This window comes from Monodon monoceros, unplaced genomic scaffold, assembly GCF_005190385.1.
Source record: "Monodon monoceros isolate NGI ecotype Baffin Bay Population unplaced genomic scaffold, NGI_Narwhal_1 Super_Scaffold_15, whole genome shotgun sequence".
Lineage (NCBI taxonomy): Eukaryota > Metazoa > Chordata > Mammalia > Artiodactyla > Monodontidae > Monodon > Monodon monoceros.
The window spans coordinates 20,997,827-21,024,449 of NW_021703771.1; the positions used below are offsets into that span (position 1 = coordinate 20,997,827).

The 26,623-nt window shown below is 36.3% G+C and overlaps 1 protein-coding gene across 3 annotated transcripts; it reads left to right on the forward strand.

Annotated features, from left to right (window-relative positions):
- Positions 1-10,010: 10,010 nt before the first annotated feature.
- Positions 10,011-26,415, forward strand: SPACA1 (sperm acrosome associated 1). Of its 3 annotated transcripts, XM_029224304.1 has the most exons (8): positions 10,072-10,201; positions 10,232-10,309; positions 12,820-12,876; positions 17,665-17,766; positions 18,512-18,618; positions 19,578-19,713; positions 25,522-25,642; positions 26,171-26,402. In XM_029224304.1, the coding sequence occupies exons 1-8, from the start codon at positions 10,072-10,074 to the stop codon at positions 26,325-26,327; spliced, it is 888 nt and encodes a 295-aa protein (XP_029080137.1). In that variant the 3' UTR covers positions 26,328-26,402. The 3 variants fall into 3 exon arrangements, with proteins under 3 accessions (XP_029080138.1, XP_029080137.1, XP_029080136.1); XM_029224303.1 differs by having other exon boundaries at positions 10,072-10,309; positions 26,171-26,327; XM_029224305.1 differs by lacking the exon at positions 12,820-12,876 and having other exon boundaries at positions 10,011-10,315; positions 26,171-26,415.
- Positions 26,416-26,623: the final 208 nt, after the last annotated feature.

Below are 26,623 nucleotides of genomic sequence, written 5' to 3' on the forward strand. Positions count from 1 at the left end.
AATTTTAAATTCTGCTTACTTGAACTCTCAGTTACTTCAAAGAAGGGTATTGAAGTCTCCCACTATAACAGTGGATTTGTCTATTTATCCTTTCATTTCCAAAATTTTTTTCCTTTTATATTTTGACACCAAGTTGTTAGGTGCATACAGGTTTTGGATGGTTATGACTTCTTGGATACAAATATATTCTAATTAGAAAGTCAAGAGTAACTGTGTAAGACTGATTCAAGATTTAACAAATCAAATATAAGATGACCTTTCATCTATAACCTCAAAATAATATTCACAATTCCATCGACTGTATACTATGGATAGGAAAACAGGAGATGTGCCACTATTTGAATCAACTGGTCCTAAATTTGGAGTGAAGACTTTCTTATGAAACACTTGGAAAGAAGGGATAATGATTCTATCATGATACACAATGCTCTGACAGGTTGCACTGATAGGGTAGCAGCTGGTGCTATTTACAAATAAAAGCATTTTTATTAAATCAACTATTAATTTAAAACTCAGGTTGTAAGTGTAAATGATTCATTTATTTTAAAGGTACTTAGAATTAGTTATCACACAGTAATTGCATGAAAGCCTGTACCACCCAGATATACTGGGGGAAAAGCCATCTTAAACTTGGAAAGCTATCTAATGTCTAGAAATGATGACTAATAGTGATGTCTATTGGATACTTCCCCCTAAATACTTGGCTCTTATAAGGAAATTATGCTACCTACTAGTCAATTAATGATAAACATTCACAGAAGAAGCTCTAGAAGAGTTATCTGAGGTGTAGAAAATGTGGACTCAGAGGAGCTACAAAACCTGGCTCTCAAGAGAAAGTCCCAGAGATCTAACCATATCATTGCACTGTAATGTAAAGTTAGACAACACCTTATTCATAATTAATTTGAGCTTTCTGAAGGTCTGAATTTCCTAGATAGTCATTTAGAGAACAGAAGCACAGAGAACGAGTCACTACATCCAATACTAATAAAACTCATATTGAGACTTTGGCTTACACCAAAGATGGAATAAGAGGGGCCAGTTTTACCCTGCCATCTCTAGCAATTCTTCCCCCCACTCCCCGCAAAAAAAAGAAACAAATATATGAAACAACAGTTTTCAAGACACGGACAATCAGGCAATAAAGTACAGTCATTCCTGAATGATGAAAAACAAATGAAGTGAACCTACAGTAGCCCCAGTATATTGCCTTGAGAGAGTTTCCAGTCTGTGGCACAGGGAAGGTAAAGCCAGGCAGAGCCTGATGGACTCTCTGAGTTGAGGAGATGGAGCTGACATTACATAATGATAAACAGGTCAATCCACCAAGAAGACACTACAATTCTAAATGGGTATGCAGAAAACAAGATTTACAAAATGTGTGAAGCAAAAACTGATAGGACTGAAAGGAGAAACAGACGATCCAAAATTATAGCTGGAGACTCCCACAACACTCTCTTAGCAACAGATATAACAACTAGGTAGAAAAATCAGCAAGCATATAGAAGAACTCAACAGCACCATCAACCAACAGGAAACAATTGACTATAGAATGTTCCACTCAACAACAACTGAATATAGATTATTACCAAGTGCCAGTGGAACATACCAAAATAAACCATATCCTGGGCCACAGAACAAACCTCAACAAATTTAAAAGAACTGAAATCATACACTATGTTCTCTGACCACAATGGACTTAAATTAGGACTCAATAACAGGGAGATAACAGGAAAATCTCCAAACATGTGGAAACTAAACAATATGCTATTAAATAATCCATGGTCAAAGAGAAAACCTCAAAGGAAATAAAAAATAATTTAAACTAAATAAAAATACAATATACCAAAATTTCTGGGGCACACCTACAGCTGAGATGAATATTTATAGCACTAAATGCTTACAGTAGAAAAGAGAAAAAGTCTCAAATCAATAATTCAAGCTTGCACCTCAAGAACCTAGAAAAAGAAATGAAAAATAAACCCAAAGCAAGCAGAAGAAAAGAAATAACATATGAATAAAACTCAATGAAATTAAAGACAGAATATAGAGAAATTAATGAAACAAAAAGCTCACTCTTTGAAAAGATCAATAAAATTGATAAACCTCTAGCAAGGCTGACGAAGAAAAAAAAAGAGAAGACACAAATTATCAAGAATAAAACAAGGGATGTCATTACAGACACTTCAGACAGCAGAAAGATAAGGGGATACTACAAAGAACTCCACACCCATAAATCTGACAACGTAGACAATATGGACCAATTCCTCAAAAAGCACAAACTACTAAAACTCACCCAACATGGAACAGATCATTTGCATAGCCCTACAACTATAAAGAAAATTGATTTGTAATTTAAAAATTCCCTCAAAAGAAATATTGAGGCCCAAATGGTTTCACTAGAGAATTCTACCAAGTGTTTAAAGAATTAACACCAATTCTATACAATCTCTTCCAGAAAATAGAAGGGTAACACTTCGCAATTCATTCAGTGAGGCCAGCTTTACCCTGATACCCGCCCCCCAAAAAAGAAACAGTACAGAAAAAGAAAACTACAGACCAATATCCCTCAAGAATTTAGATTTTTAAATCCTTAACAAAATACTAGCAAATAGGATTTAGCAGCATATAAAAAAGAATTACACACTGTGATCAAGTGGGTTTATTCCAGGGATGCAAAGCTGGTTCGATATTCAAAAATCAATCAACGTAATCCATCACACAAACAGGCTATCAAGAAGAAAAATCACACATGATCATATCAACTGATGCAGAAAAAGCATTTGACAAAATTAAACATCCATTCATGACAAAACTACCAGAAAAATAGCAATAAGGAGGACTTCCTCAACTTGTTTAAAGAACATCTGCAAAAACCAATAGCTAACATTATACTTAACAGTGAAAGACTCCACGCTTTCCTCCTGAAGTTGGGAAAAAGGCAAAGATGTCTGCTCTCATCACTTTTATTCAGCCTGGTACTAGAAGTTCTGGCCAGTGCAGGAAGGCAAGAAAAGGAAATAAAAGGCATTCAGATTGGAAAGGAAGAAATAAAACTGTCCTTATTTACATATGACATGACTGTCTGTGTGGAAAATTCCAAGAAAGCTGCACAAAGTCTAGAACTAATAAGTGAGTTTAGCAAGTTCATAGGATACAAGATAAACATACAAAAATCAATTATATTTCAATGAACACACAGAAACAATTTAAAATACAACACCATTTGAAATCACCAAAAAAAGAGAAAGATACTAAGGAATAAATCTAGCGAAATGTGTACAACACATACGGTAAAAGCTACCAAATATATAAATAATAATTGGAAAGAATACCATGTTCATGATTGGAAGATTCACAGAGTAAAATCGTCAATTCTCCTCAAGTTGATATACAAGTTTAACATAATTCCTATCAAAATTTCTTGTAGATACAGGCAGATTATTCTAGAATTTATATGAAAAGGTAAAGGAACTAGAATAGCTATCAATTTTTTTGAATAAGAAAAAGAGTGGAAGAAAACAATCTACCCCATTTCAAGATTATGTAGCTACAGTATCAAGACTCTGTAGTGTTAGCAAAGGGATAGACACATAGATCAGTGGAACAGAACAGGGAACCCAGAAATAGACCTATACAAATATGACCAACTAATCTTTGACAAGGGTGCCAATGCCATTCAAAGGAGGAAGAACAGCCTTTTCAACACACTATGCTGGAATAACTAGCTATCCATAGGCAAACCCTGCCCCCTCCAAAACCAAAACAAAACCAAAACTCTAAGTCTCACACCTTACACAAAAATTAACTCAAAATAGATCATAAACTTAAGTATAAAATATAAAACTGTAAAACTTTCAGAAAAAAGCATAGGACAAAATCTTCAGGATAGGGCCAGGCAAAGAGTTCTTAGACTTGACATCAACAACCTGATCAATCAAATGAAAACTGTTAAATTGGACTTCCTTAAAATTAAAAGTTTTGCCCCATGTAAGACTTTGTTAAGAGGCTGAAAAGACAAGCTACACACTGGGAGAAAATATTTTCAAACCACATATCTGACAGAGGACTAGTAGTTAGAACATAGAATACACCTATCAAAATGGCTAAAAAATTTTTTTTAAGTGACAATACCTAATGTTGGTGAGGATGCGAAGAAACTGGATCACTCATACGTTGCTGGCAGGGACATAAAATGGTACAGTTACTCTGGAAAACAGTTTGTCAGTTTCTTTAAAAACTAAATGTGCACTTAGCATACAGCCCAGCAACTGTACTCTTGGCATTTATTCCAGAGAAGTAAAATTTATGTTAACACAAATATCTACATACAGGTGTTTGTATCAACTTCATTTGTAATAGCCAAAAACTAGAAACAACCCAGGTATCCTTCAATGGGTGAGGTTAAACAAACTGTGTTACATTCATACCATGGAATACTAAACCATAAAAAGGGGCAAACTCTTGATATACACATCATACTGAATAAAAAATGGTAATCCCAAGAGATTACATACTGAATGATTCCATTTATACAGCATTCTTGAATTGACAAAATCATAAAAATGGACAACAGATTAGTGGTTGCAAGGGGTTAAGGAGGAATTTGAGTAGCAGAGAGTGGGTGTAGCTATAATAAAAGGGCAACATGAGGAGTCTTTGAGATGAAGCAAATGTTCTGTATCTTGACTGTGTAAATGTTAAATCCTGGTTGATATTTTACTACAGTTTTGCAAACTATTGGGGAAAACTGGGTAAAGGGCACATGGATCTTCTCTACATTACTTTTTACAACTGCATGTGAATCTACAATTGTCTCAAAATAAAGTTTTATTTAACAAAGAGCAACTATATGTTTCCTACCAAAGCCACAATTTAAATATAAAGCCACAATTAGGTTAAAAGTGAAAGGACAGAAAAAGATATACCATTCTAACATCAGTCAAAAGATAGCTATTTTTTCCACTCTATCTTGGATTAGCTATTTTACTGTAAGGAAAAGTAGATTTCAGAGAAAAGGATATTACCAGGGATAAAGATGGTTATTTCAGAAGATAAATGTGTCATTAATCATGAGGACATAAAAATCTTAAATATGTATGCCCATAATAATGGAACTTCAAAATACACAAAGCAAAATTTGATAAAGTTGCAAGGAACAATAAACAAATCCACAATTATGGTTAGAGATTTTAATACCTCTCTTTTAATAACTGATAGAGTAAGTATACATAAAATTAGCAAAGATATAGCTGACTTGACATATATTATCAATCAACTTGACCTAACTGACATTTATAGAACAAGCACCAAACAAGAGAAGAAGGGACTTCCCTGGTGGTGCAGTGGTTAAGAATCTGCCTGCCAATGCGGGGGACATGGGTTTGAGCCCTGGTCCGGGAAGATCCCACATGCCACTGAGCAACTAAGCCCGTGTGCAACAACTACTGAGCCTGTGCTCCAGAGCCTGTGAGCCACAACTACTGAGCCCACATGCCACAACTACTGAAGCCTGTGTGCCTAGAGCACGTGCTCCGCAACAAGAGAAGCCACTGCAATGAGAAGCCTGCGCACCACAATGAAGAGTAGCCCCCAATCGCCACAACTAGAGAAAGCCCGTGTGCAGCAACAAAGACCCAACACAGCCAAAAATAAAAAAAAAACAACAAGAGAAGAATACATATTCTTTTCACATGCACATGAAACATTTACCAATATAGATCATATTCTAGACCATAAAACTAATCTTAATAAAAGGTTTCGAGTCATAATACAAAATATCAATATGTCCCCAACTGTAATCAACTAATTAGAAACCAATAGAAAAATATTTGGGAAGTTCCCAAATATGTGAAAACTAAATGTCACACTTCTAAACAATCCACGAGTCAAAGAAGAAATCAAACGAAAATTAGAAAATATTTTTAATTGAATAAAAATGAAACAACAGCAAATTAGAAACTGAGCTAATGCTAAAGCAGTACTTAGGAAGAAATTTATAGCACTGAATGCCTATATTAAAAAGTAAGAAAAGTCTCGAAACAATGACCTCATCTTTCATCTTAAGGAACTAGAAAAAGAAGAGCAAATTAAATCCAAACTAGACACAAGAAGCAAATAAAGATCAAAGCAGAAATCAATGAAATAGAAAGTATAAAAACAACTGAGAAAGTCATTGGAATCAAAAGCTGGTTCTTTGAGAGTATATCAATAAAACTGATAAGCTTTTAGCCTGACTGAGAGAGAAGATATAAATTATCAATATCAGAAATGAGAGAGGTAACATCACTGTGGATTCCACAGATAATAATGGATAATAAGGAAATTTTATAAACACTGTTATTATAAACACTGTTGTTATCCCTCTGAATTTGACAACTAAGGTGAAATTCCTTAGAAGACACAAACTACTAAAGCTCACTCCAAAAGAAACAGATAACCTGAACAAACCTGTATCTATTAAAGAGATGGAATTTGTAGTTAAAAATCTTCCCATGAAGAAATATTCAGGATGATAATTTACAGGTGAATTGAAACAAATATTAAAAAGGCAATAATGACAATTTAAACAAACTTTTCCAGAACACTGAAGAGGAAAGAATATTCCCCAACTCATACTGTGAGGCCAGCATTGCACTGATACCCAAACAAGACAAAGACATTACAAGAAAACTACAGACTAATATCCTTCATGAATATAGATGTAAAAATTATAAACAAAATATTAGCCAAATGAATGCAACAATATATAAAAAAGATAAAATAAATCATCAGGACGAAGTAGATTTCATCCCAGGAATGCAGGGTTGGGTTAACATTAGATAATCAACCAATATATTCATCATATTAATAAACTAAAAAAATCATCTCAATAGACACAGAAAAAACATCTGAAATAATCCAACATCCATTCCTGATTAAAAACCAAAACAAAATGAAACTAAGAATAAAACCGGAGCTGGAGTTGGAGATGCTTACTGCCAGGCAGGGTGAGGAGAGCTGAGTGAACTGAGGCAAGGAGGTCAGAGGCACAAATCAGGGATTGAGGTTGTAATTCCTGGTACTTGGTACCTGTATGGTCAGAGTAGGGTCAACCTCTCTTGATACTATGCCCTTAATGTTTGTTTCACTTATTTATGCTTCAACTAGAAGTACTATAAGTTTGCTGAGTGCAGATACTTTTCTTATAACTTATGTGAGGAACACAATATTTTGTAAGGGACTAGTATTGCTGCTATTACAGATATTATTTGAATATTCTTTATTTAAGAGTAAAATCTTTCAGCTCCTCTTTGAGGCCCTTAATTTCCATGCGGATTCTCTTTGGAGCTGTTTATTTAGTCTTTAATGGTTCTTTGAATTAAATCACTTATCTTAGAGTTCACAGGACTTCCTCTTCAGGAAAGAGGATACCAAAAGATACCATCTTCAGGAAAAAGATGTGTCCTAAATATGAAGAATTCAACAATGTTGCCATGAAATACTACAGATTTTCTTTTTCAAGTTTGTGCTTGAAAGCATAATGGGTGACTTATTTTTCTTAGCGTTTAAAAAAGAAAAAATTTGGACTCATTTGGTCATGAAACAAACATCTTTGTGCCTCAAGATCATCTCTTAATTTCTCATTTTAATTTCCCTCACAATCTTTTGAGTTGCTATAATATTTTATGGTATTTTAGTTGACATAAAATATTATTATGGCCTCCTTACCAATACCAATTTGAACTTTAATACTGACCATTCTTAGCAGTTCTTGTCTCACTATTTTCAAAACTAAAAGCATTTTTGAAAGAAAAATTCAAATAAAAATTTCATTTTTGTTTCAAGTAATCTACTTTTGCTACAAATAAGTGGCTCTGAAGACCCTCCTAATAGGTTTCTCAGTTACTTGCTTTGCTGTTAGTCTGCTGAGGCTGGTTGTACATATGTTCCAAAAGCCAGTTTATCGTAAGGTAGATAGCTAGTAGGAAGCAGCCGCATAGCACAGGGGTATCAGTTCGGTGCTTTGTGACCGCCTGGAGGGGTGGGATAGGGAGGGTGGGACGGAGGGAGATGCAAGAGGGAAGAGATATGGGAACATATGTATAACTGATTCACTTTGTTATAAAGCAGAAACTAACACACCATTGTAAAGCAATTATACTCCAATAAAGATGTTAAAAAAAAAAAAAGCCAGTTTATGCCTGAAGTTCACTCTGTAGTAGATTACTCTTCAGCCCATGTGTCATATGAATTTAGACATTAAACCTCAAGGTAGGGGATAATATTATATAGAAACATAGCCAAATGAGCTTTGTTTCAAACCCGAGACAGAAATCCATCGAACCATCTATTCATCAATATTTTCTTAATACCACATTATAGCTATTAGATCAAACCAAATGTGGAATAACAAGATAAAAAAATTTTAACCCTAATTTGTTTTCAGTCCTTGAACTCTTGACTACCCACTGACTGCTTCTTCATTGTTAATTTTAAATTATATGAAACACTAAGCATTGAAAGAGCATTCAGGAAATGTGGTTGTGAGGCCCTGCACTACAGATAATTTTCTGGATGATCTTGGGTGAGTCATTTAATCTCTCCAGTTCTTTTTATTTTTTTATACAGCAGGTTCTTATTCATCATCAATTTTATACACATCAGTGTATACGTGTCAATCCCAATCGCACAATTCATCACCCCCCCCCACCCCCTGTCTCTCCAGTTCTTAATCTCTTCACCTAAAAATAAGGAACTTGGAGTGTTAGATTATTTCTAAGCTTTCTTTGACTCAAAAAGCCTATGAGTCTATTCTTCAAGAAATTTTAATTAATTAGAGCTGACCTCTTGAAATTAACACCATTAACTGAAGGAACCTAACTGAATTTCATTTCTTTCTGTGACAAAATTGGACACAGTGATACTACTAAGTACCATCAAGAGGGCAGTGGGGAGTTACACTTACCTCTAATATTTTCTACTGATTCAAGGGGGAATGCCAAGGTATTCTAGCTTCCAGTCTGATTCAACCTTAGTAAAAGACAGAACTCTTTTTTAGTAAAAGAATTGATTCTTGGGTTAAATCAATGTGTGGATTACTGGATCATTGTTAGAGACTGACTTCTTAGTGCTCTATTCTTGGCCTGTTGCCCTTTTAAACATTTTGTTAGTGATCTGAAGGAAACTTTTTCCAAATCAAACTTGGGAGAAATATCTAATATATTAAGGCAACAGAATCAGATTTCAGAAGAATCTCAATGAGACCTTAAAAAGTAGGCCAAAAGCACGAAGATAGACATTCACAAGAGACAAAGGTTAAGTCCGACATTTGGTTCCCAAAACATCAGCTATCCAAATAGAGAAAGGAGAAGAACTAGTTTGACAGTAGTTGCATCTTCCCCTCTCCTTTCCTTTACCCCCACCTTGCAACGAAGCCCCACACGGAGCTGATGGCACTGCACAAATTCTTAAAACGTGAGTACATGCCTGAGCTGCAACAGCAATAGTGTTCAGATCAAAGAGAGAAAGTGCACCCCCTATATACTCTACAAATCAAGCCTCACCTGCAGATACGGATCAAGTTTGGGGCAACCTACTTAACAAGGCCATGGTGAATCATTCTTGATACACGCCGAGTTGGCTATTGTGCATAAGTAATTTGAAGCCAAGTCATATAGAGAGTGCTTGGGCTCTAGGGAGTCTGGTTTGTTGAGGCGTAAATGCAGGAAGGACGAGCATCTTTTAGCACAAAGCAGGGTGAGGGAAACCGGCCACCCCCAGCAGATGGCTGGCAGCTCGCCTAATGAGGAAGTGCGAAGGCATGGACCTGCCCAGCGTGCCGGGTTGGCCTAGAATGCCGGAAGGGGCGGGGTGGACCCGAGCGCCGGCGGAAGTGGCCCGCGGGACCCCTGCGGTCAGGCCTACGGGCGTTCAGTGGGCCCAGCGCGATGGTGACGTTCCGTGACGCCTCAGTGGTTGCCGGGGCACGGTGTGGGCGTTCGGAGTCGGGCTTCTCCTCTCTTCGCAGCACCTCTCATTGGGAGCGGGCGGCTGTGACTGCACCTTGGGCGGCCGTCCGGGCCGAGAACCATGGGCCCCGGGGGCGCAGGCTGCTCAGACGGTCTGCTGCTGACAGTCGGCTGGCTGCTCCTGGCGGGCCTCCAGTCAACGTTCGGGATCAACGTCACCGCGGTCCAGGATCCCAGCTTGGCCAACGAGGGCGAGGGTGAGGGCGAGGGCGAGGGCGAAGGCGAGAACGAGGCCGAGGAGGAGGCTGAAAACGACAGCGAGGCCGAGAACGAGCCCCCGGCTGAGGCCAAGGAGGATGGTAAGTGTGGGAGGCTCCTTGGCGGGGACCCGCAGGCACCCTTTGAGGGTCAAGCCTTCCCTGCTCTTTGAGGACGATGAGAATTATCCAAGTTAACATCTGTAGAGCTCTTTCTCAAAAACAACCCCGAATTTATACATTATCGCGCACCTCATGGCCTTAAAAAAAAGATGTGCTAATTCTCCAAGACCAGAGCAAGATAAACGAGCACATGTATAGAAATTGCTACAGAAATACTGCAAAATATTGCTCTGGACAAGGGAATAGGTGATTATTTTTTTAAGCATCAGAGAGTAGCTTCCCACCACGGGGACCGATTTTGACTCCCCTTGCAGTTATGTTTTTTCCTTTCCATTGCAGACTTTTTGTTTTTTTTCTTGAAGTTCCAAAGTGCCTGAGGTCTTACTCCTTTTTTCACATTTGCACTTTGGGTTAGAACTCAAGGGAGTTCCCAGTTCCCCTCACGGTGACACATCTAGATAAAACAAGATGCTGACAAAATTCCCCGGAAGCCCCGTGTCAGCTTCATGCAGCCTCCACCTTTGAGCACCTCTGCAGTGTGATAGTGTTTTATTTGTAAGTTCAACTTTCAGTCACAAAGGAACGGTGGCAGTAGAAAACACCAATAAGGGGATCCAACTAGAGGCTTTGTTAGATGATATAATACATGTTAACCAACGAAGACTGAGCTTGTGTTTGATACGTAAATTTGCCTTATTCTCCTGGCTCACTAAGCAATAAAACTTGACAAGCTGTGGTACATGTTATATTGATTAGTAGCTCACGTGCTTGTAGGTAAAAGGTCAGTTGCAGGTTTTCAGCCATCTAAAGGAGAATACTTCTCTTCCCTCCATAAATTGACCCATCTGAGATTCTTTTAAATATCCTCGGCAGTCTTATGTCTCCTATAAGTACAAAGTAGGTGCTGTATTTATCAGCCATTCTTTTATTTCCTGATGATGGATAGTGACCCTCAGCAACATAAAGAAATTGACTATCTGATGTTAATGGTGGAATTGAGGTTTGTACTGCCTTGATAACATTACATTTCAGAGAGCTTGGAGAAGTCCTTGACTTTGGAAATATGAAAAAGAGGACTAGGGTAGAAAAGAACATGTTCTAAAGCGTAGTAGCTATTGCTTCCCTCTAGTTTTAAAAGTAATTAACACTTTAAACTGGTCAAGGGATAGTTCTATCTGTAAATGCTAGAGCTTAGGCTAAACCCAGGTGATGGAGTTATAATGCCTTAGATTCAAATTTGTGTTTCATAATGTACCAGCAGAAGGTATCCAAGCATTTCAAGCAAAAATGTCAATTCATAATTGATCAGAGTCGTAGTCCAAATTATTTCACAAAGTCAATATTGATTTACTTATATATACATCAAGTGTATATTTGCTTGCTGTATATTCAAGGCACTGTATTTGGTGCTTATAAGTATAGAAGTGTTTATGAAAAATTACAATAATCAAAATAGGAAAAAATCTTAGAATTAGATGAAATTAATAAGTACAAAATGAATGAAGTGTGAATGAGGTTTTGCTATCTTAAGAATGCTGGTAGGGCTAAACAAGTTACAGAATGTTTGCATGTACTTTATCATGTTTAATTCTTATGATAATCAGATAGGTTCTCCTTTCCAAATTTTGCAGAGGGGTTAAATAGGCCTGACACAGTTGAAGGAATTTGCCCAAACTCAGAAAAGCTAATTAGTGGTAGAGTAGCAATTTGGACTCCAATTTTGATGCATAGTCCCATGTAATATTGTTGCCTCAGGACATAATGCCTTTTAAAAATTACCTTCTAGCACCTCATTTAATATTTATTTTTATTGAGCTTTTAGTCCTAATCTGAGTTATGAAGAATTGATTATATGCTACAGCTAGTGGAATTCATGTCAGATTTCAGAACAATTAGAAAAAGAGAAACTTGAGATTTAAAACCAACAATATTTAGCTACTCGAATACTTATATATTCCTAGATTATCCTGCTAAATAAAGTGTCGAAATAAATTCTTAGGAATAATTTACCATCTTAACCTGAGAATGAGTAGAACCAATCTATAACATAATTTTAATGAACACTTTGCATAACTACTTCTTTTGGGTAGAAATAACACACTCAAATTTTTTTGGAAAACGGAGAATAGAAAAAATTGGGCCCTATAATTGGCAGGCTTTTTTGTGTTTTTCTGACCTCCTATATAACTTTAACTCACCATGTATTATTACACTGATGAAAAACATTATTTTAAAATTATGTACAAGGTTTAAACATAAATCTTTGTAAGTTATTTCCTAATTTAATTCTTCAAAGGTTTAGTTTTCTTTTGATTTAAACAGTAATAGAAGATGTACTAGGAATGGCATTGCTTTTCTGATTTAATAAAACTTTAAAAATGTCTGCCTCCCATATGGTAAGTGCTTGTATCCTCCATCCCCAAGTAAGAGTTCTTCACTTAGAAAAGTTTTCCTATGATTAAATAATGTATTTTTGCATTTATGTTTAGTTTCAAATAGGACAATAGTCAAAGAAGTAGAATTTGGGATGTGCACCGTTACATGCGGTAAGTAGCATAGAGCAGATAAATAACATTGTATTGGGGCGGGGGGGGGGGGGTAAAAACAATGTGTACTCTCATTCATCTCTCACTGATTTCTATTTCTAATATCTATGATTTACACACAAAACTCAAACTGATTGCTTTACAAGGTAGGATATTTTCAGTTCATAACCTGTAAGTCTTACTTTAAGCCAACTCCCTATATGTATATATTTTGGGGGGAGGGGCACATAAACTGCTTTCACCAAAGTAAAACTTTATCTCACAGATGTTCAGAAGATGAAAGATCTTCTGATGCATCTCACAGATGTCTTCCACATACTGTGCTGGCAAATCTATCAAGAAATTTACTTTATTTGTAATAGTGTATTCTAAATGATACATTTTCCCAATTTATATGTCATGTTTTAGAGAAAAGAGGTATTGACTTTGTGGGGAAAATAATATTCAAAAACTATGACTTATTTTGATCATTCCTTGAATAGAAATTGGACATAAAAATCTCTTACGTGGGAGTGGGATTAAGACTACACATGCCGTAATAGACCAGTGTTTCTCAAACTTAAGTGTTCACTCTAGGTGCCTGCAGGGCTTGTTAAAACATGGATTGCTAGGCCTACTTCAAAATTTCTAACTCACTAGGCCTTTGAAGGGGTCTACGAATTTGTATTTCTAAACAAGTTCATAAATGAAGCTGATGCTGCTTTTTAAAAGACCGTCTTTTGAGAACCACTATAGACTAGTGTGCTAAGAAGACAGTAGATAATTCACAATGAAATTAAGTTTATTCTAAATAGAATCTGCCTTGGAAAAAAGACAGTGACAGGAGGGAAGGACAAAAACCAGAGGATAAGAAGACAAAGTCCATGCAGGTATGGATCAGAACAATATGTACGTTTTTTATTTTTTGGTCAAAAATTGTGCCTGAATTGTTTTTGAGATAGCATTTTTTAAATGATGTTAAAATAGACTTAACAAAAAATTTACTACTTTAACAGTTTTTTGAAGGTGCAATTTAGTGAAATTAAGCACATTCACATTGTCATGCAGTCATTACCACGATCCACCCCAGAACTTTTTCATCATCCCAAACTGAAACCTCCGCACCAATTCAACAGTAATTCCCCACTCCCCCCAGCCCCTTGCAACCATTATTGTACTTTCTGTCTCTTGAGATGGTTTGAAACCTGTTTTTTACTTTAACTTCTTAGTGTGTCAGAGTCAGAAAATTAGAGGAATTCTGTGTAATAAATCTGTGTTTATTCATTTGCAAATTACATCTTCTGGCTGCTTACTTGAGAAATTTTCACAGGTAGAGAATTATTTTTATGACAATTCTAGTAATTGATACTGTCCTACTCTATTATTTAAAGATGTGCTTCAGGGACTTCCCTGGTGGCGCAGTGGTTAAGAATCTGCCTGCCAATGCAGGGGACATAAGTTCGAGCCCTGGTCCGGGAGGATCCCACGTGCCGCGGAGCAACTAAGCCCGTGTGCCAGAACTGCTGAGCCCACGTGCCACAATTACTGAAGCCTGTGTGCCTGGAGCCCGTGCTCCGCAATGGGAGAGGCCCCCGCTCAGCACAACTGGAGAGGGCCCACGTGCAGTAACAAAGACCCAAAGCAGCCAAAAATAAAATAAGTAAATAAATTTTTTTAAAAAAAGATGTGCTTCAGAAATTATATATTTGTTTATTCAGCAATTTTTTTGTTTTCTGTTTTTTTATTCTTGCCTACTCTGTCAGGTATTGTTATAGGTGCTAGGAATAAAGCAGTGAACAAAGAAGTGGAAATTCTCTGCCTTCAAAGAACATATTTTTTGGTAGGGGCAAAGAGATTAAAAGTGCCTTCAGTTTTTTAAGTAAAAATAAAAGGCACATTTTTCATTTTCACCACGAACTTTATTGAACAACATATTCACCCTTTTGCTCCAATACCTTCTGCCATTTTTCAGGCAACTTCATAATTCCATCTTCCCAAAACTTTTTATCTTTTTGAGCAAAGAACTGTTCCAGGTGCCTTTCACAGTCTTCCAGGGAATTGAAATTTTTTCCATTAAGAGAATTTTGTAAAGACCGAAATAAATGGAAATCTGAAGGTGCAACGTCTGGTGAATATGATGGATGAATCAGAACTTCCCAGCCAAGCTGTAACAGTTTTCGCCTGGTCATCAAAGAAACTCACAGTCTTGTATTATCCTGCTGGAAGATTATGCGTTTTCTGTTGACTCATTCTGGACACTTCGTCGATTGCTGCTTTCAGATGGTCTAATTGGGAGCAGTACTTGTTGGAATTAATCGTTTCGTTTTCCCGAAGGAGCTCATAATAGAGGACTCCCTTCCAATCCCACCGTATACACAACATCACCTTCTTTGGATGAAGACCAGCCTTTGGTGTGGTTGGTGGTGGTTCATTTCGCTTGCCCCATAATCTCTTCCGTTCCACATGGTTACAACGTCCACTTTTCATTGCCTGTCACAATTTGTTTTAAAAATGGAACGTTTTCATTAAACGAATGTTTTCATTACTTTTCAGTAGAGAATCGCATGCAGAAATATGGTCAAGAAGGTTTTTTTTGCTTAACTTACCTGGAACCCAAACATCAAAGCGATTCACATAACCAAGCTGGTGTCAATGATTTTCAACACTTGATTTGGATATTTTTGAGTATGTCGGCTATCTCCTGCATGGTATGACATTGATTGTTCTCAATTACTGTTTCGATTTGATTGCTGTCAACTTCAACTGGTCTACCTAACTGTGGAGCATCGTCCAGTGAGAAATCTCCAGCACAAAACTTCACAAACCACTTTTGACATGTTCAGTCCATCACAGTACCATCTCCATACACTGCACAAATCTTTTTGTGCGTTTCGGTTGCATTTTTACCTTTCTTGAAATAATAAAGCATTATATGCCCAAAAATGTTGCTTTTTTTCTTCCATCTTCAATATTAAAATGGCTACACAAAAATTCACCAATTTTGATAAGTCTTTTTTTAAATGCACGCTGATATGATAGCTGTCACATACTATCTAACAAAATTGTTTCGAATGAAGGTAAAGACAACTAAGTGCTACTAGAACCATCTTACGGAAAAAATTGAATGAGCCTTTTGGCCCACCCAATAATATGTAAAACATGTAATATGTCAGATGGTGATAAGTTCTAAAAAGAAAATAAACCATAAAAGGCAATATTTCACATCTATAATTTTAAGTATTAAGAAATCTTTTCAATTTATAACAACTATTTAAAGGAAAAAATGCTTTAGTGAAAATTCTGTTGAACCCCAAAACAATATTTTAGCAGTCAAAAAGTTTTCTTTTCTTGGAATACACAGGCAGATTTTTAAGTATGGACTTACAGAAAATCTCACATCTGCACACATCATTGCGATAAACTGTATCTGGCTAAATAAATGCATAAAATACCTGCTTGGAAAATATGCATTTCAGAATAAGGCTATGCCTCTAGAGAAGTGCCATTCATAAATTCAAGGGGAGCCATTCTGCAGCCATTCTTAAGCATCTCTTTTAATCAAGAGACCTTTCCCCCTCCAACCTTCCTTCTCTTTATCTTATATGGAGTACTCTCCTTTGTGTCTCAAAGTTTGGTCCACAGACTTGCTATATCAGCATCGACTGAGAGCTTGTTAGAAATGCAGAACCTTAGGACCTACTGCAGACCTACTTACTGAATCAGAATTCACATGTTAGTATGTCTCCAGGTGTTTTGCAATCACTCTGAAGTTTGAGGAGTGCTGTTATAAGCCATCTCTAGACTTCAACTTTCCCTTGCCTTAAGAATGGGTTTTATGATTAACATCTTACAGGGACTGAAAGAGGGAATCTGGTAGAAAGGATATCAAGATGGGCTATTCCTTAGCCTGTGACAACAGAGTCTTAATCACAGGTCATTTATCACAGGACATGTTCAGCACGTCACTGAACCAGCTTTTATCATTTCCTTCAATTTTGGTGATGGTAGGGCAAACTCAGTGGAGATCTGAGATCAGTCAGTAAAGACGTGATTTCTTGGTCTGAAATGTATTGCAATTCTAATGAGAGTATCTTTTTGGAAATGGAGATTTGGTCATTAATAGTCTATCCTGATGTATTTAATACAGGGATTTTTACCAATTTAGATATTAAAAAGCATCATTTATGTTAAAATGTAATTTTTGTAATTTCCTCTGCAAGCTCAACCCACCCCACCCCCCAACAAAAAAGTTACATGGTCAAATAAATTTAGAAGATCCTGTGTACTACTGTATTTCATCAAATCTAAGACTTCCTTGGCTGTGATAATCACATTTTATGCATCTCTAAAAAAGGAAAAATGCTGCCATTCTTGACACGCTGTCAATTCTAAGATGCATTCTGATTTCAAAGATGTTAAAATGTAAAAATTTTACATCTTAGATCAATGAAAGTTTCCACATAAAAGCACATTAATAGCATATTAAAAGTTCCCCTAAAATTCTGAGGAAAGAGGTTCCTTTCATTTTAATGTAATGTATAATTTCCAAATGTATATAATCATGGAATCCTTTTTCTTATGGTAACAACCAGAGGAAATAGTGTTTCATGTAACTCACTTTGGAAAATGCTGTTTTATGAAATAATTCAAAATGAGGGACCTAAAAATATCTAAATGTTATTACCCTGAATTTAGGAATTTAATTTCTGAAATTAGGAGAAAAGTCTCAAAAAGACCTAGGTGCAAAAGTAAAGGAACTCTGGAATTATTATTATTATTTTTAACATTTGCTGATTTCTTTTACCAAAGGTGTTGGTATAAGAGAAGTTATATTAACAAATGGATGCCCTGGGAGTGAATCCAAATGTATCCTACGGGTGGAAGAATGTCGTGGACCAGTAGATTGTGGCTGTGAGTTGGCCTATGTATTGGAGGGAGACTGAGGAAGCATTTACTCTGGGGAGATATCCTTAACCTCAGGTTGCCGTGAGTGGAAGGAGGTGATCAAATGATACACTGAAAGGAATTCATAAGAAAAGCTTCCGCTTCTCTAGACAGTTACAACTCTTTATACTTTTGCTTCACATTTTTTCAGTGATGTGTAAAATTTAACATATATTCTCTCTAGTACACTGGAACCGTATTGCACTCAGGGTCTGTGGTTGAGGCTGTCCTCCAGTGAAATGCTTTTGACACTTTGGTCGTGACAGCTTATCAGTAGATTGGTAAACCCTACCTTGGGAACTTGGAGAGCCACTCTATACCACCTCACTAGTCAGATTCCATTATCTTTAAACATGGAAGGGGCGGAGTGTATGGGGCGGGAGGGGGGTTCTGACCCTAACCAGTAAATTGGAAGCCACTAGTAGATCTCAAAGTTTAATAGATCACTAAGTAGTTTGCCCTTGCTATCTCTTCTTCACGATTTATTCTGCTGAAGGAACAGACAGGTATGGTGTTTTCTACCTGCCTCTTTTGGCGACTTAATCTTTGATGCCTCTCTGCTCCTCTACAGTCAAACTTTCAGTAATACATTTGCTAACTTCCAGCATGTAATTGGTTTTAAAGTTGGAAGTGACTTTTAAAAGTAGTATTGTGTATAAAGCAGTTTACAGTGCCCATTGGTACATACGTATTTAATTTTTCTTTTTTTCAGGGGGTAAACCAATTTCAGAAAGTCTTGAAAGTGTTAGGCTAGCATGTGTTCATACATCTCCTGTAAACCGTTTCAAATATATTTGGAGACTTCTAAGGCCAGACCAAGTGAGTAATGAATGTATGTAATTTGATGCTTTCTAGTGAGTGATAAAATTTGTTTCCCAGTGCTTGATGACTCTCAGAAAACTTTCTCTTTAAAAGCAGTTTGCAAAAATGAAGTTAAAATCATACAACTTTTTTATTATTGGGATTTAAATTTTTTCATTGCTTAGGGAGGCTAAGACTTTACATATGCCTTAGGGCCAGCTACTATCAGAACTTAAAAACACCTATTTTATGTAAAGTGTTCTATTTTGGAAGCAATAGTTTCATTTGTATATATAATACAAACAGTACTGATAACAGTAGCTAACATTAATAGAGGACTTATTCAGTGCCAGACATACACAAAGTGCTAGAGTTTCTTTTACTCACATAAAAATCTATGAGGTAATTCCTGTCATTATACCCGTTTACAGATAAATACAGTATGCTCAGGGGATTGATTCCAGGACCCCTTCAGATACCAAAACTGGGGATGCCCAAGTTCCATATGTAAAATGGCGTAGTATTTGCATATAACATAAGTACATCCTCCCATATACTTTAAGTCATCTCTAGATTATTTATAATACAGTGTAAATGCTATATAAATAGTTGTAAATAAAATGTAAATGCCAAGTAAATACTACTGTGCAACCAATTCAAGTTTTGCTTTTTGGAACTTTCTGGAATTTTTTTTCTGAATATTTTTAATCTCCGGCTGGTTGAGTCCACTGACATGGAACCCAAGGATATGGAGGACCAGCTGCAGCTGAGATGCAGAGAGTAACTTGCCCTGCTTCACACAGGCAGGAAGTTGGTACTTGTTATCTGGATTATCTGACTTTAAAATACATGTGCATAATTAATTACTGTACTAGAATGAGAGAAAGTGACTCTTATTTTGTTACAAGAAATAAATTGTTTCCTGATCTTAAGTTTTCATGAAGAATGTTGATACCTTTTTTTTTCCTTTAAAATAGCAAGCCATTATACTTGCAAATGATTCAGCAATCCTGGAGGTTCACAGGGATACTCATCCCAAGGCTTTTGAGTGTGAAACGTTGGATAATAATGAAATAGTAGCATCTATTAAGTTCACAATCTATACAACAACTGGTAAGTACCCAGCAATGTTTTGGTTTGCTTATATCTCAAACTTCAAAGCACATCAAAATCACCTGGAGGTCTTATTGAAACACAGATCATTAGCCCAACCCCTATAATTTCTGATTCTGTAGTTCTTTAGTGGAGCTGGCACAAGAATTTCCATTTCAAACAAGTTCCTAGGTGCTGTTGGTCCAGAGATCACATTTTGGGAACCACTAGTTTTATACCATTTAGACTTTTCTACAAGGTAATACTTAATTCTTATTTTTTTCCACAAAGAGAGTCAGATGTACCTCACTTTGGGAAACTGGTGTATTCCTGAAGTATCTCCAAAGAACAGTCCTTTAACTTGAATTATATTCTTACTTTTACTTCTATCACAGAGGTGAAAATGGATACACAGAATTCTAATGGATGCTTAACAAAAGTTTTGATACAGTAAAATAAATAAAATTAAGAAACGTTATGTCAAAGCACATCTTTTAAAAAATTATTCATTTGAAGACATTTTTTTATGAAACAATACAGTCCTCAATATATGTCACAAAAGGCAAATCTTGACCCGAACATAATTTTACATGTTAGAAACTGTGCTTCCCTTGCATAAAGGATCCATGTGCATGTCTTTTCAATTTAAACTATGATGTCTTCTATATCCAAATAATTATTTCCTTTTGTTGAGTTGCTCTTAACCATTTTTATTGTTGTCATCTGTGTTTTTGGGTGTGTGAGGGGTTTGGTCACAAGTTCTTTTGAGAATCCAATCAAGGCTCGGGAGGCTTTTCCCAGAAAAATACCCACATATACTAACATGCCAAAAGTTACCCATAATTTTAAGAGAGTTCATGGATTTCTTGAAGCTATTTCTCAATCCCAAGTAAAGAACTCAAGCTGCAGTCTAGAGATACCATGAAACATAACACCCTTTATTGAACTGGAAACAAGATAAGGTGTTTTGGGGGTGATTTTAAAAAATAAACTATAACTTTCTTTGATGTGTTGTTCAGTGTCCTTAAAAAACGATCTTTATGGTGAAAGCTAATAACCTTACTCCTATGTTGGGATAACAGGTGTTATTAAAAGGATAATTTCAATAAAGTGCTATAAAAGGCAAAAAAGGACCAAACATCATCAACTAAAATGTATCTCAGTGAGTCATAGTTCAGGATATTAAAGGATTCAAAGGCCATTCTCAGTTATATTCCCCACAGCTTGGTCTCTGTTAGGACAGCTTAGTAGTGGTTAGCTCTTCCTATGTTAGAAGGCAACATGTGTAAGCTAAGGGCTGGAGCACAGACCCCAGTGTCAGCAAGTGAGACAAAGTTGATTTTTCTCTTTTGTAGCTGTCCAAGGCTGGTGAGGTAGCTCTGCCATCTCAGCACATGCACTGGTTAAATGACAAAATGTTTTCAGAAAACTTTGGTATTTATTAGTTTCTTTTAAAAAGGACAATTGGGCATACCGCTGTGACAGACCCTTTTGGCTCTTTAGACATCAAACAAATATTTTGGCTATAAATGTTCACACAATATGGTACTGGCTTGAAACGAATGCATGATTGAAATATTTTCAGGGTAAATATGGTTTAATTAATGAAAATGTCCCATCCATTCTCTCATATAACAGGTTTTTCACTTCCACAATAGTTGTCTTTCATAATTAGGCATGGTTTTGATTGAATTATGTCCCCCTGAAAAGATACTTTCAAGTCCAAACTCCTAGAACTTCAGGAATGTGACTGTGTCTGGAAATAGGGTGGTTGCAGATGTAATTAATTCAGTTAAGACAAAATCATACACACTAGAGGAGAGTGGGCCTTTAATCCAATATGACTAGTGTCCTTATAAGAAGAAGGAAATTTAGACACAGACACACAGAGAGACAGGAGAATGTATGTGAAGACTCAAAGACACGCGGGGAGAAGACAGCCATGTGAAGACACACGGAGATTGGAGTTGTGCTGTCACAAGCCAAGGAACATCTGGGGCTACCAGAAGCTGGAAGAAGAAAGGAAGGATCCTTCCCCAGAGCCATTGGAGAGAGCATGGCCTTACCATCACCTTATGTTCAGACATTTATCTTCCAGAACTGTGAGACAATATATTTCTGTTGTTTTTAAGCCACCTAGTTAGTGGTACTTTGTTATGGTGGCCCTGAGAAACTAATATAAACATAAACTTAGTTTTTCTAAAAAGTGAGAGCATCGAAATTCAGCCTGTTTTTCATCAGAAAATTTCAGTAGAAATGCAGACTATCTTTTTATTAGATACAAAAGTAATCTAAGGGACCCTTGCAAGAAGACTACCATTGAAATGAACCAAAATCTTTATACCTCTCATTCTCCATCTTCTCTTGGCTAGTATTGCAGGGTAGTAGATAAATGGAAAGAAATTTTGCATTTCTTCTTCTCAAGTTTTAATCCTAAAAGGTTTTTTTAAATTTGAGCTTAAAAAAATCCCACTGCTTCTATAAATCTAAAATTATGAAAAATAAAAAGATTTTTAAAATCCAATAATGTTGGAATATAAATATGATATAAATTGTCTACCATCCTTGGAACTATTTAGCGAGATTACTAAATTGAGTTTATAGCTCTAGAATTACCAAGGAAAATGGAAGATTATACTGCATGGTGTTTAAAGAACAGGAAGAAAATCCAGATGAATAAGCAGTTGGGATTGCCCATATATGAGACTAATTCTGTTAGAGTGGTACTTACCAAAATACTAAAATACATAAAACATAGCTTGCACAAATCATTATGTCTCCCTGGATGTTGGTTTGCTTATCTGTATAAAAGTTGTATAAGATGACCTTTCTGGCCCTTCCCCACATGAATCTTTTATGAGTCTACGATTAAGGGGCCAGGAATAGCCAAAAGAAAGCTACATAATTCACTAAGTAAGTAATGCTTGATATAAATTGAATTTTTATCAGTTTACAATGTAGCAGTGTTATAATGCATATGGTAAACTGGTCATGTCTCCATAATAGCATTATTTTCAGGAAGAACAGATATGGGAGAGAATGCTGATTTAAAAGTGGTGTTTGGCTATTCGTATGAAGAAGAATGATCTTCAATTCCTACTTTACAATGTATACAAAAATTAGAGATGTATTATAGTCCTAAATGTAAAAGCTAAAACCATCAAGCTTAAAAAAGGAAACATAAGAGAGTATCTGTATGATTCAGGAGTAGGCAAGTTTCTTTTTAGACATGACAAAAAACAATCACCATAAAGGAAAGATTGCTAAATTAGGCTTCATCAGAATTAAAAACTTCATCTTCAAAAAATGGTGTTGAGAAAACTGGACAGCCACATACAAAAGAATGAAAGAAGGTCACTATCTTACATCATACACAGAAATTAACTCAGAATGGATTAAAGACTTGAATGTAAGACCTAAAACCATAAAATTCCTAGAAAAAACATAGGCAGTAACCTTATTGATATAGGTCTTAGTGATATTTTTGTAGATCTGACTGAAAGACAAGGGAAACAAAAGCAAAAGTAAACAAATGGGACTACATCAAACTAAAAAGCTTCTGCACAGCAAAGGAAACCATCATCAAAACGAAAAGACAACTTATGGAATGGGAGAAGACATTTGTAATGATATCTCTGATGAGGGGTTCATAGCCAAAATATATAAAAACTCACACTAATCAACAACAACAAAAAACAAACAACCTGATTGAAAATTGGGCAGAAGATCTGAATAGACATTTTTTCCAAAGAAGACATACAGATGGGCAACAGGCACATAAAAATATGCTTGACATCACTAATCAGGGAATTTCAAATCAAAACCACAAAGAGATATTACCTTACACCTGTTAGAATGGCTATTATCAAAAAGGGCAAGAAATAACAAATGTTGGAGAGGATGTGGAGAAAAGGGAGCCCCTGTGCATTGTTGGTGCAGCTACTATGGAAATCAGTATGGAGATTCCTCAAAAAATTAAGAATAGAACTACCATAAGACAGCTATTTCACTTCTGGGTATTTATCCAAAGAACATAAAAACACTAATTCAAAAAGATAGATGCACCGCTATGTTCACTGCAGCATTATTTACAATAGCCAAGATATAGAAACCACCTAAGTGTCCATTGGTGGATGAATGAATAAAGATGTGGTATATATACATACCATAGAATACTATTCAGCCATAAAAAAAGAATGAAATCCTGCCATTTGCAACAGCGTGGATGGACCTTGAAGGTATTAATCCTAAGTGAAGTAAGTCAGTTGGGGAAAGACAAATACGAAGATTTCACTCATATGTGGAATCTAAAAAAACAAACAAAATAAAACAAAAACACACTCATAGATACAGAGAACAGATTACTGGTTGCCAGAGGGGAAGGGAATTCAGGGGTGGGTGAAATGGATGAAGGGGGGGAGTGCAACTGTATGGTAATGGATGGTAACTAGACTTGTGGTGGGGATCACTTTGTAGTGGATACAGATGTCAAATTATAATGCTGTACACCTGAAACTTACGTTAGAAAGTTTAAAACTTCAGCTCTTTAAAAGGAATCATTAGAGGGCTTCCCTGGTGGCACAGTGGTTGAGACTCCGCCTGCCGATGCAGGGGACACGGGTTCGTGTCCCGGTCTGGGAAGATCCCACATGCCGTGGAGCGGCTGGGCCCGTGAGCCATGGCCGCTGAGCCTGCACGCCCGGAGCCTGTGCTCCGCGACGGGAGAGGCCACAACAGTGAGAGGCCCGCGTACCGCAAAGAAAAAAAAAAAAAAAAAGAAAGAAAAGGAATCATTAGAAAAATGAATAGGCAAGCCAAAATCTGGGAGAAAAAAAATTATAAAACAAGTACAGCAAGTACAATCAGTTTGGGAAAAGATCTTGCAGTTTCTTGGAAAACTAAGCATACCTCTACCCTATGACCCAACAGTTCCACTCATATGTATTTACCCAAGAGAAATGGAAATGTATGTTCACAAAATGACTGGTGTGAGAATGTTCATAGCAGTTTATTTATGATAACCCCAAACTGAAACAGCATAGGTGTCCATCAGTAGGAGATAGAATAAACTAATTGAGGCATAGTACCCAGTAATAAAAAAGAAAAAAACTATTGATACATTCAACAATATGGTTGAATCTCCAAAACATTACACTGAGTAAAAAAGCCTTACACAAAAGAATGCTTAATGTATGTTTCCCTTCCTATGAAGTTCTAGAACAGGCAGAACTAATCTATGGTGGGAAAGAAAATCAGGACAGTAGTTGTCCCTAGAGGTTGGGTCAGGGATTAACTGGGGAGGCTCGAGGAAACTTTTGGGGTATAGTAATATTCTGTGTATATTCAGGGGTTTGAATTATATATGTCTGTTTGCATTTGCCAAAACTAAATAAATGCACATTTAAGATCATTGTGCAATTTGGTGTTCATAAATTTTACCTCAAAAGAAAAAATATAAACGAATGTTGAACTCTAGTTAATGATATGTCTGTTGAAGAATTTTGTAGGAAGTGTGTAGACATCAGCAAATTATCTTGAAATGCATCAAAAATAAGATGAATCAATGGATTGAGAAGAGTATGGATAGAGGGATAGTTAAAATGTTGATGGTAGTGTCTAGGTGGTGGGATGTTTATTGTCAAATGCTTTCAACTTTTCTGTGTGTTTGAAAAGGACACTTCTAACACGCAGAGCAAGTTCATTAATAACTTTGCTTCCACTAATTCTTTCTGTATTTTTCTAGAGTTTTTCAAATATAAAGTTTCCATTTAGATATCCATTTTCTTTTATTTTCCAGTAGTAATAATCATCAAGTGTTTTTTTCTCTAGAATTGCAGATGAAAAGATTAAGCCGACCAGACATTGATGCAGTCCTAGTTTTGGTTCTGACCATGGGAGTTATTATGTGTATATTCGTGGTCTTTGTACTGATCTTCATAATTATAAACTGGTAGGTGAAGGACTGAAACTAAGCCATCACCCTTGATTGATGTCCTCCTTGTCTGCCCCTCCCTGTCTGTTGAATCCAAGGCCCTGTCCATGATGCTTCTCACATGGGTTTTGAAACTGTCCAACTCTCTTCATCCCTCCTGAGACTCTCCTAGTTCAAGCTACCTAATCTCATGACTTGATCCCCAACCATGAGAAAGCTTTTCAATGCAATTTTTACAATTTTACATAGTAGTTGCTAAAGAAAAACGTTTATTGAATTAATATTTGTGTTGTCTAGTTGTAGTTATCACAACTTTAAAAGTTGGTTATTGTAACGTACTAATTCATTTATATGAGAATATTTCTGATACCTACATGAGTATCACCCCCGATACGTCTGAGGGCTCATCTACTATCACAATGCAGCTGGTACACCACACAGTAAAAATAAATCATGACTAAGGAGGCACTTCTATATATAGAAAACTAAATATAAATCTATTTAGTTTTCATTTCATAAAAGATTTAAAAAATGTTTTTCTTCCAGGGCGGCAGTCAAAAATTTCTGGGGGGCAAAAGCCTCGACACCTGAGATACCGTCTGAGCTGAGTTCAGTGAGATATAAAGATTCATCCTGTCTTGGCCAGTCACCAACAGAAATACCTGGACATGAAGATGATGCTTTAAGTGAATGGAATGAATGATGTATGGATGATGTATAGCAAACCAAAGGAGATTAGAGCATATCAGATTCATTATTATAAAAATAAAATATATAGTGAAATACTTTAACAATATTGTAAGTGGTTTATTATAGTCTGAAGGTAATGTAATACGAGAAGGGGCTGTTTTAATCAGTGCATCTTTGTGGTGGAGTTATCAAAAAGTTTTAAATTTGTTCTCAACATTTACCATTTCAAGTAATCACTTGGTAGCTTTTATCTAGAGGCGCACACACAAAATCTTTTAAACACAATTTTGATCACTTCTAAGGTGATTT